The 10,880-nt window shown below is 41.9% G+C and overlaps 1 protein-coding gene across 2 annotated transcripts in view; it reads right to left on the reverse strand.

The window, feature by feature from the left end:
* Window positions 1-10,307, reverse strand: part of DDB1 (damage specific DNA binding protein 1) — a 28,114-nt gene extending 17,807 nt beyond the window's left edge. For both annotated transcript variants that reach the window (XR_013540704.1, XM_020792324.3), the window contains exons 1-5: window positions 10,111-10,307; window positions 9,727-9,875; window positions 8,370-8,486; window positions 5,861-6,082; window positions 2,636-2,750 (exon numbers count right to left, since the gene is read on the reverse strand). Coding sequence is in view for 1 of the 2 variants with exons in the window: in XM_020792324.3 (XP_020647983.2) it covers window positions 2,636-2,750; window positions 5,861-6,082; window positions 8,370-8,486; window positions 9,727-9,875; window positions 10,111-10,171 (664 nt within the window). In the remaining variant the exon portion in view is untranslated. The remainder of the gene's footprint in view (window positions 1-2,635; window positions 2,751-5,860; window positions 6,083-8,369; window positions 8,487-9,726; window positions 9,876-10,110) is intronic.
* Window positions 10,308-10,880: the final 573 nt, after the last annotated feature.

The following is a 10,880-nucleotide window of genomic DNA, read 5'->3' on the forward strand; positions in this document are numbered from 1 at the left end:
CTTCAGTGGAGACCTCAAACAAAACTACCAGGCACCTCTACTTTGATTTTAAACTTGGCTCTCTGTTTTCTTCTCAATGACTCAAAGACATGAAAGACCCCTGGAAGGGAGCATCTTACAAATGATGATTAATGAACTATCAGCACTGCTGTGTTAGGATTAGACAACTGCAGCCTCAGCATCTGACAGTTATCTGCTTAACTCAAGCTTACTTGGGTGTGCCTTTCTTTGATGAAAAGATGTATGTGTTGGTTTCACCATGCAGCATTTGGATAGAAAATAAAAGGCAGCATTTTGGACTGCCAAATTGGATAAACTAATGCCTGAACTCTCCCTAAGAGTCCTATAAAACTTTACAGACTTCAGGGAAAAATCAGAAACCTGTATTTGTCACACCTTACCTTATCCCCCCAAAAGGGTTAATTCCAGACGCAAGCAAACTATCTCTGACAATCAAATCAACATTCATCTGAGTATCAAAGTATACATCTTTTCACTGTTGCAGTAATTTCTAACAACATCAGCTTGTCTAATTCTTCAAGTTTCTTCAAATTTGTTGTAAAAAAAAGGACGGGTACAGAGAACACTGTAGGCATAAATGCTTAAACATAAACTGCCCTCCAAAAGTCTTACAAATATGAAAAGTTGCAAATAAGAAACAATCCAAAAAAAGAACATGTTCTAGGTAGAAATTAAATCAAATTATATTGGAATTCAAAAATAAAGGTGCTTATGCCCTAAAAAGGCAAATTCAAAAGCAAAAGTCAGAGGATATATCTCTTAACATATTAAATTTGTTAAAAATAAAAATATATAAAGTAAAAAAGCATTTCTCAGTTTTTAGCATGTTTACACACAGAGAAAATTGCTCTTAAGCGCTTAGCCAACCAAGTCAGCTTTGTGCCAGTATGCATCTATGGAGGAAAACCTATTATTACTGTTGTTGGTATCCGGGGTATGTGGTACGCATGATGCCACATTATGTTGATGAGTTTGATGTTTGTAAAGTACCTACATTTATCATTCATCCAATTGTTTCCCTTTTCCTCCTAACTATAAACAAACATTTCTGCAGGGACTTGGAAATCCAGGGTCTTGAGTTCCAAGAAAAAAAATTCAATTGAAAATTGTATTGTTCTGACTAAGATTTTGCAAAACATGAGCCACCATTGCTCTGTAACTACAAATCCTTGCAACACCAGGACCTTATAACACCAAGATTCCAGATCACCAGAATATTGCTACCCTAAAATCCCGAAGCACTAGACCACTTTGAACTCAAAAACATATGATCACCAAAGGGTGCACTGTAACAGTGATCCCCAACCTTAGGCCTCCAGATGTTCTTGTACTTCAGTTCCCAGAAATCCTGACCAGCAGTGGTGGTGGTAAAGACTTCTGGGAGCTGTAATCCAAGAACATCTGGGGGCCCAAGGTTGGGGACCACTGCACTATAAGACTTACATGTTTACAAATTGTAACATAAATAATTTCATGACAGGATAAACAAGTTCATTTTAAGAAACAGTTCAGCTGTCAGGAGGCATTTTGCTCACTTTGCTAGCTAGATAATTGTTTTGGTACACTTCAGTGTTTTGCATCAACAATAGTAAAGAGTGTTCTCTTTCATTGTCATCCTCGCCTCGTGGAAGCCTCGCCAGTTTGCATGCAGGGGGTGGGGTTTCATCCAAAACCTGGAAGTAAACAGGCATCAACCCCCGACTGCCACTGTGCGGCACCAATGGAGCTCTGCGCATGTGTGCACCTTAGAAGGAACGTTGATAGTAAGCTATTATTCAAGCCTCAATTTTTAAAAGCATTTTTGTTTTGTGGGATGATTCTTCTTTACTCCTTCTCTATTATTTTGACATTCTATACACACCAGATTTGAAACCTTGATCAGTGGATGTGTTAAGGTCTCAACAAAATTTTGCCTAATACAAGCAGCTGCCTCAAACTCTCCATTATATTTTAAAATAGATACTGTATATATGTAGCTTAGTGTTTATTCTCCTCTTTTAGCGTCATAAGTACAACAGGATTTGGGACTGTACACAAGAGAAGCAAACCCATCAAAGCGTCATGGAGCTAGGTTTACAGGAAAGCAGCAACATCGTCATTGTCATCATCATATGAAGCTCTGCAAACAACTTCATTTGTAAAAACCTTCTCATTCTCCACTCCAACAGATTGCTATTTTTAAATAATTTCATACAGGTTGAAGTGTAATGATGCAAGACCGAGCTCCAGTGCATAGGATGTATTTCACTGCTCTGTTTCCTATGTACGTTATACCAGAAATCAACTGCTGATTTTGACTTCTATGGGGCTACAAATACATGTTTAACCACAGCTAGAAATAATTCAGCAGGACTTGAGCAAGAATTGTCTGCAACACACACTCACATGGGCAGTTACTGCAAAAAAGCGAGAGCAGGAAGCAAGATAGTTAGCCATAACCCGAATGTCATCAGTAGAGTGAGAAACTGTCAACACAAAATGACTACATCTGGAGTCTTAAGAGTGCAGACCACAGCTAGTTCACTAAAGAAGGAAAAAAAGGGCACTTTATTACACACATATAGCTCATCGCTGAGACTTGCTGACCGAGATCTTTTTCTAAACTTGAACCTACCTGCAATTACCATGGAGGCTTCAGCCTCCACATTTTCCTGTTTCCAGGGCCCCTTGTTAAACTCCTTCTCTCGTAAAGACACTTCATAGGTCTTCACATGACGGCCCTGTGGATCCTACAGAGAGGGAACAATAGCTATTGTCATTGCTAGAACATGCACGCCATTGCACTTGTTTAAGAACAACAAAGACAGCAAAGAAGAACCAGACTGCACTATATAAAAAGGGGGTGGCACTGTTGAAAGATCATTGACATTTTTATGATAAGATGTTACACTCTATAACCAACAGACTAAAATTCTGCTACTTGGCCTAGTAAGTTAAAGCTAGAGTAGGCCCATTGAATCAGTGGGGATTTAGTGAGTCATCTCCTCCATAAGTTAAATAGGCCCACTTTAATTGTGACTTACAAAGCAACAGCATTTCAGCCATTGTTTTCTACTTTCTTGACAAAGTTACCAAGAAGCAGATAAATGAATTATTTTTATTGCCTAAAAATGGCTTGCCTGTGTCTCTTCTGCCATCCACATGGGTTTCAGGGAAAGATTATACCTCCTGTACATCTAGCACAGAAACATAGTCAGCTGGTGGCAAATGCATAGATTACTTGGCCTCTTTTTCAACTGGCTGCCACGTTCCTATCCTAGATGAAGAAGGTACACCCGTATGCTGCAAGCCCAGTTTAGAAGGTTAGCCGCTGAAGCCCACGTCACTACGGTCTCCCTGCTGCCAACTGCTGTAATTCCTTGCTGGATGGGCAGGAAAGGGTTCCACCACTTGGACATTCAGTAGCAAAGGCAAGTAAACTGGTGGCAGAAGTCACAAGTAAACTGACTAGAGGCACAGAAGGTTCATAGGAAGTAGACAATAGAGAGAAAAAAATCACCTTTAGAATAAGCCCTTTTGAGTTTTATGCTGGATATGAAGGAGTGAACCTTCATCACTTGCAGAAACAATATGGAAATGGGCTGAGCTGCCATTGGGTGGTGAAACACTACATGCCTCTAATGGAAACCCAAGGTATTCTATGTCAGGCAGGGAGCAGGCTCATTCCCCCTCCACTCCCATTGCCTTTGTGCAGCACAGAATTGCTGCAAGGAAACAGATCTGCCAAATGTAGGGAAGGAAATTTTTCAGGCATCCACCATATCAATATGTAGGCGCTAGTGATGTTTTATTGAGCTAGCATTTATTTTAAAAAGTGAAAGCCACACTGCTGAAATAATTAATCAAAGCACAGAGGGTTTAACCGGAGCACAAATCAACATTTTAAGCCTGGTTAACTGACGAGAAAAAGGAGACTTCTATTCACTATAGTATTTTGCAGTTATAGGATGCAAAATACATAGGTAATGATTATAAGAGCCATATCACTCATGAAGATGACAAATGAATAAGACTTAGCTCACGGCCTGAGTAACTGGAATGTGTTTAAGTAATAAAGCAATAGTGTATATTCACTGTCAGCACTGTAACAGTTTTCAAGATGCTACAGATCACTATAGTGACAAGCAAAGGAGTATGATTAGGGTAATGCTACTTTTTAAAAAACGATGTATGAAGGATGTGTAAAACCCAGCATTTCCTGATTCACTGTTAATACACTGGCATTAAGGTGAGTTTTTTAGACTGTTACTTAGAATGGAATAAAATGGTAAACCACTTCTGAGTACTGTCTACCTGGAAAACTCTGAAGAGGATTGCCATAAGTCAGAATTGACTTGACAGCAGATGATTATTTAGTTAAGATGTAAAACACTGAAATAGCTGCTTGTGCCCAAAAGAGGAAAAATTGTATGGGGCAACTGCTTCAGACCGGAAAGTCTGAATTTGGAGACCACCCTTTAACATGGGATTATAAATCTGGACCAACTCATGATTTGAAGAGATGGCTTAAACCGCACTTTCCTGGTCCATCTATCGTAGTCAAAAAAGCAGTTTAACAAGCAAAAAGAATTACTTTGCAAGTGTGTATAATAGGAGGAGGAAATACTCGAGTTCATTTCACTGCTAACAAATTTGGTATGTTCATCTGAACTAAGTCATCATCTCTTAGCCATAACTTGTTGGAGTTGTACCATCAGGAAAGTCAGAAAGGAGTCAGAAAAAGAAAAGAGAAATGAAGAAAGCACAATTTGAAGAGCTGTATCTAGGAAATTACACAAATGATCAGGCATTGCATTATAAAAATGTGAACAACATTCATCAGGCTAAAACTGAAATACAGTAATTTTTGTTTATATAATACAAATAAGCTAAGTCATCTTCGAAAACAATGTTGAACACTTGATACAAGTAGGATAAAGACAAAAAAACCTTTTTGTTTATTACTATGTGGAAATTATTACGTAACCAACCCACTGTTTATGCAAGAATGGCTTGTTCATTATGAAACAGAGTAACATCTTTAACTAACTGATCTTTAATATTACGGGCCTGTATAAATTTGCTCATTTATTAATAAATGATCTCACACTACAGCTACATATCACAGCTATTCCTTATTCACTACAAAAGCTACCATTTTACAGACCATAACTGAACTAAGTGTCTGAACAGTAAGGCAGGAAGCCAACTTTATATAAAAATAACCCCCAAACACAAAAGGATTACACGCTTTCAAAGTAGGATTGCTATATAAGCAAATCAGTTTGTTAGACAATCTGTGGTGATATATCAGGTGATGAAGGGCAACAGTTCTTGACCACGAAAAGCATTCATGTTTCCAATTGTGCTTTCAGCAATACAGTAGCACAGACATGGTGGATAAGTAGCCCTGCAACAGCGGTCACACTATACTAGAAAATAAGAATATATGGAGAGCCCTGCTGGATCAGATCCAAACTGGCCAACGTCTCGTCTATGGGAGGCCTGCAAGCAGAACTAGAAGACCTTTGGTTTAGAACTCATACAGAGACAGACTGCCTCTGGTTCCAATATATTTCCACCATGACGAGTAGCCATTCTCTGCAAATACACTCAATCTTCTTTTTAAACTATCCAAGCATGGAGCCATTCCTACACTGAGTAGGAGCAACTTCATTTTATTATGTGTTGTGTGAAGAAATACTTCCTTTTATCTGTGCTAAATCACCCACCATTCAGCATCGAAGGAGAATCCGGGTTTTTGAATTATTATCACATTCATATACTGTTCAGAGACTATTGGGTTTCTCTAGCCCTGGTCTGAGATTTCCATTTTAACTTAAGGTCCCAATATGAGTACCTGGTAAACAAAGCAGATGGTTGGAGCCTGGCATCCATACAGGAACTTGACATCGATGACCTGCAGCTCCTCCAGACGAATGTTAAATGCCTTTAATTCCTTATTTTCTCGTTCTAGAGGAATCACTTTGAAGAGGCCATCATAGAGGCGCAGTCCAATCATTCTACACTCAGGGTCAATTATACCAATTATCCCTGTTTCTGAGGGACGACCAATACGATCCTAGAGGACAACAGGAAAAAAACAGTCACAGCAAACTCCATCTAGGTTAATAAGCTGCATCTTGAAACAGGCATCAGTTAACCCCTTGAAACATGCTGAACTGGCTTTTATACTCAGCTTTTGGGTTCTGTCTCAAAAAAGCACATTTTACTTATTCATCTCTATACTTTCGCCACTAGTAAGATATTATCTATTGGCAATCATCCATCTTATGTCAGCAACAACTGATCATCGTCACTTACGAGATGTGACAAGTGACTCATGAATTCTGGCTTAAGACATTAAAACCAAGTAAGTCCATGCATCTATACATGGGGCAGAATTCTGCCTATGCAGCTCTGTGTACATATGGCTGAAGACATCATTAGACATGGACATTCGTTTTTAATTAAAGGTTTCTCATTCTCCGCCAGCCCAGCCAGATTCCATATGACATGGGGAAGATTTTGGGGTCCTTAGGATGAGGGTGGTGATTTTTTGACATTAAAGGCTTCCTCTCATTTTGTAGACTTCAAATGCTTCTCCAGGTAGAAAAGGATTCCTAGGGAGCCTTGGTAGGTGGAATGGAGTGATGGTAACAAACCTTCAATTAAAGATTCACTTTCATAGCTGATGGCATAATCAGCCTTACTCCTACAGAGTGGAGCAAACAGGATTCTGGCCATTCACTGCAATTTTCAATTTTGTACCATACTGCAACATTTATATTTGATAAGATCACCTGCTTCCCAGTCTTTAACTCAGCAGTCTTTTGCAGTTCAACAACTAGTACCAGATGTTTACATACACATGCATATGCTCTGGAAAACTCGGGATGGCAAGGAAGGGTAGCTTTTAATAGTGAAAAATCAAAGCCAGATTGTTGTGGCCAGGACTGGGAGGATTGTCCCGAGACTCAAGAAAGGCTTTCTTGGGGCAAAATGGAGACCTAGGGAGTCTTGGAGCCTGAAACGGGGGTGGGAATAAGCTTTTGATTAATTTTAATTAATTATTTTTGGCATTTGGATCTGGTTTATGCAGGATTTACTATGCCATCAGGATTTTTTCTATTAACTGCATGTTAACATACACATTTTTCCTCTTCTGCATACTTTCAAAGGGAAACAAAAGTAACTCAAGAGCCTACATTGAGCATATTAAATGTTACACAAAATATAGCTTAACGTTGCATTTATGCAACAAGCTCAATATTTCAAATACACAATTCAGCAGAGCTGACATTTACAGTGAACATAGTATACATATGCAGTACCCACCCCATGGTCTCCAGCCATCTCTAATTATACTTCAAAAGCACTAATAGTTCTAGCTAGCTTACAGGTTCTATACTCTCAACAGCTATTGGTACTGACAAACAAAGCACATACTAGTTATGTAAGACAAAGAGGAAATGGTAAGTGAGCGTATGTGGGCTTGTGGAAGAATGCCTGACTTTTCTTTAGTAACTATGAGATATTTTCTGGTTTTTTAAAACAATGATTATGATAAACACTCTTAACACATTTCATCTGAGGTCCATAATTCCACTTACAAGTATTTAATTGGTTTCTTATCACCTTAAAAGATCCCCGTCTTATTCCCTGCCTTAACGTTGGTTTTATCCTTAGAGCTGCAGCCTTCCTCTTAAACTTGAAATGGGGATTGAGAGTTGTGCCAGCAACTGTCCTAGAGCTGGGACTGAAGGTCTCAGAAGTACAACGTGAAGTACATGGTACATGGTTCATACAATGTCAACACCACCACTTACATCCTTCATCTTTAAGCCTGGCAGAATCACTAGGGATTGTTTCTGTGCTGTGTCTCCCAAGTACCTTGGAACTATTCCAAAATGTGGGCTGGAGGCATGGGGAACTGGAGACTGACTTTTTCCGTAGTCTAAAGGTACAATGCAAGGGGTTGATCATCAATCAATTTGGGTTTGATGACAATAACAAAGCTAACCTGTATGTATGTTTGACCCTGATTAATGTTTGAAGAGTTGATGTTCCAACATTGAGAAATCAGAGAAAAAGTCTTGTAAGATCAGGTCAAGGGGTTCTCAAGCAACCTAGCATTGAGATATTCCCAGGAAGCCCTCCAGCAAGACATAGAAAACAATAAACCCACCTAACTCAATGCTGTCCTGAGGCCTGGCCACATTTCTGCTATAATCTAGTCTGTGAAGGGCTGCTGGAGAGGAATCCTGCCCGACAAGATTTTAGTTCCCCATTTCTACTACAGAAAATCTACTCTAAATTATACAAATATAAATAATGGTGCGTGGTCATATACAATTCCTTTTCCTTACCTGCACGTTGCCATGGGCTCGGGTGATGATATCAATGCTCTCCCCATTCTGTTTATACTCAAGGATGCAAGCATTATACTTTGCTGTAAGAATGAAGAGCAAATCTTTGCTCTCCCCCTTAAGAAAAAATGGAGGAAAAAAATACAATTAACAAAAATTAATAACCTTCTAGCTAGGAAAAACATCCACCCAGATCGGTAGTTGTTCTGGGTTTTTCGGGCTCTTTGGCCGTGTTCTGAAGGTTGTTCTTCCTAACGTTTCGCCAGTCTCTGTGGCCGGCATCTTCAGAGGACAGCAACCTGTGCTCACCCAGATCCTTTGGTCTTCTTCACTTAAGGGCAGTCACAAAATATGCCACTGATAGAAGCTAATGCTTTGGAATTCTTCAAATGTTTCTGGACTGACAAATCTAACTCAGAATCCTCTCACAGAAATTGCATAGACCATTACAAGTTATACTGTTATTTCACCTTTGCAGCAACAGCTGAATGAAGTGAATTTATCTGAAACATTCTCTAAATGCCCAGTATGCAGAGTCATTTACAAAGCACTGCTAATTTAGAACGAAGCTACAAGTGCTATTTAAAAGAAGGGTAGCTGTTGAAGATTTTGGCCAGGCTGGTAGACAGACTGTCTCTAAACAGATTCACTTTACAACTCTATTCTTCTCAGCACATCTGAACAAAAAATGAACATTCTGAGAAAGCATCAATATCTATGTTTGACCACAGTTACACCAAATATAAATATTTAGCTCATGTTAACTGACATATCAGTTCATGGCAAAATATATGTGCACCTCAACACTACATGTCAAAATCAGCCTAATAAGATACACAGATATGGATACACAGCCTTCACACTACTAACGTACAAGTGCCATGTCAGATCCAAAGTCATTTTTCTAGCATGGTACTGGAATGTAAAAACATATACCTTCCCATCCCCACTTGGGCACAACTCACTGGGGGATTGCAAAATTTCCTTGAATTTCTCTCATGCTATGAAAACCCTATATTAGGGTCACTGTAAGTCAGAAATGACAGCACATGACATGTACTATATAATAAGAGACACAATGTTCTTACAATATGAGAGGCTAATATACCATAGGACAAACAAGCATGTAGCAAATGGTTGTTTACTAGGCACAACACTCATCCTACAAGTGACCCAAACGATCCTCTGCAAGGCGAAGGGCAAAGAGAACCAAATCTCAAGCCAATCTGACAGGAGAGAAAATCCCCTTCTTACATACAGTCACCAACTCCCTAGGAAACCCTTCGGGGTGCTAAGGGACCCCACACACCTCTTGATTAGTTGTGGGGGGGACCGGGGGAAAACAGGCGATCCTCACCTTGGGCCGGAAAAGCTCCATGACGGCGATCTTGCCATACATGCCCACTTCCTTGACGGGCCGCAGCCCTTCCGCGGTGACCACATAGATCTCCAGGCGGGTGTTCTTGGCGATCAACAAGTTCAGGTCCTCCGCCGAGGTAAAGTGCCCTGGGGCGGAGGCAAAACATCGCCAAGTCGGCGGAGGATTCTGGCCGGGCAGAGGAAAATCGCAGGGGAGGGGGCTGCCAGGCTACCCCGCGCCCCATCTTCTCACGCGGCCTCCTCGCGAGCCGATCCCTTTTCTCCGCCCCCTGACGGTTTGCCTCCTCCACTCCCCCCCACTCCCCCCACCCCCTGCCACGATCTCCAGAACGCCCTCCTCCCCCACACTCCCCGCCATTACCGGTGACGCAGCTGTTGACGGCCGTGGGCTTCTGAGCCGTCACCACGTAGTTGCACGACATGGCGGTAATGGGCAAGGGGGCCGACGAAGGGCCGCAGGAGGCGAAGAGCGGGGTGGGGATCGCGGCCCTCGATGGCCGCTACCGCCTCCGGTACCAGAGAGAAACCGCCAGAGCGCCCGCGCCTCCCTCTCCACGCCGCGCGGGACACCACGTGACGCCTGATAGAAGACCGACGAGACGTGCACTCGCGAACGGCGAATGCCTTAGCGCCCCCTTGTGTCCAGAAGGACATAAACGCGAAGCACTTGGGCGGGGAGGGAGAGGGTTTCCCTGAAGCGCATGCGTAAATCGAGAGAAAAAAACTATTATGAAACTTAGCTGTCCTAGGTACGCACGCGCCTGCTGGAGGGGAAAAAAATAGGACGCTGAGAGAATCACGTGCCATAGGTCGGCGCAAGCGCGCTTCGTGCAAATCAAGCGATGGGTACCTCTTTCCCCCTCCTTTCTCCTTCCAGCGCGTGACTTGAGGCATAGTGCCTTTCAGTCAACTGTCGGAGCTCGAGCCTTTTTCCTGCCAATCAGCTTCCTCCTCCCCGCCCCGTCAGGCCAGGGGCGCGTGTTTTATTCTCCAGCCAAGCGGAATTTTGAGTCTAGGGCAAAGTCCCGCGCGAAGCTCAAGGCCACCTGGGCGCGTCTTCCCTTCCAGCTCGTTCCTCCTCGCCCCCTCCCCCGGCCTCCTCTCCGCTTGAGAGGTGCTCACGGCAGCGAA

Source organism: Pogona vitticeps, chromosome 1 (assembly GCF_051106095.1).
Source record: "Pogona vitticeps strain Pit_001003342236 chromosome 1, PviZW2.1, whole genome shotgun sequence".
Taxonomy (NCBI): domain Eukaryota; kingdom Metazoa; phylum Chordata; class Lepidosauria; order Squamata; family Agamidae; genus Pogona; species Pogona vitticeps.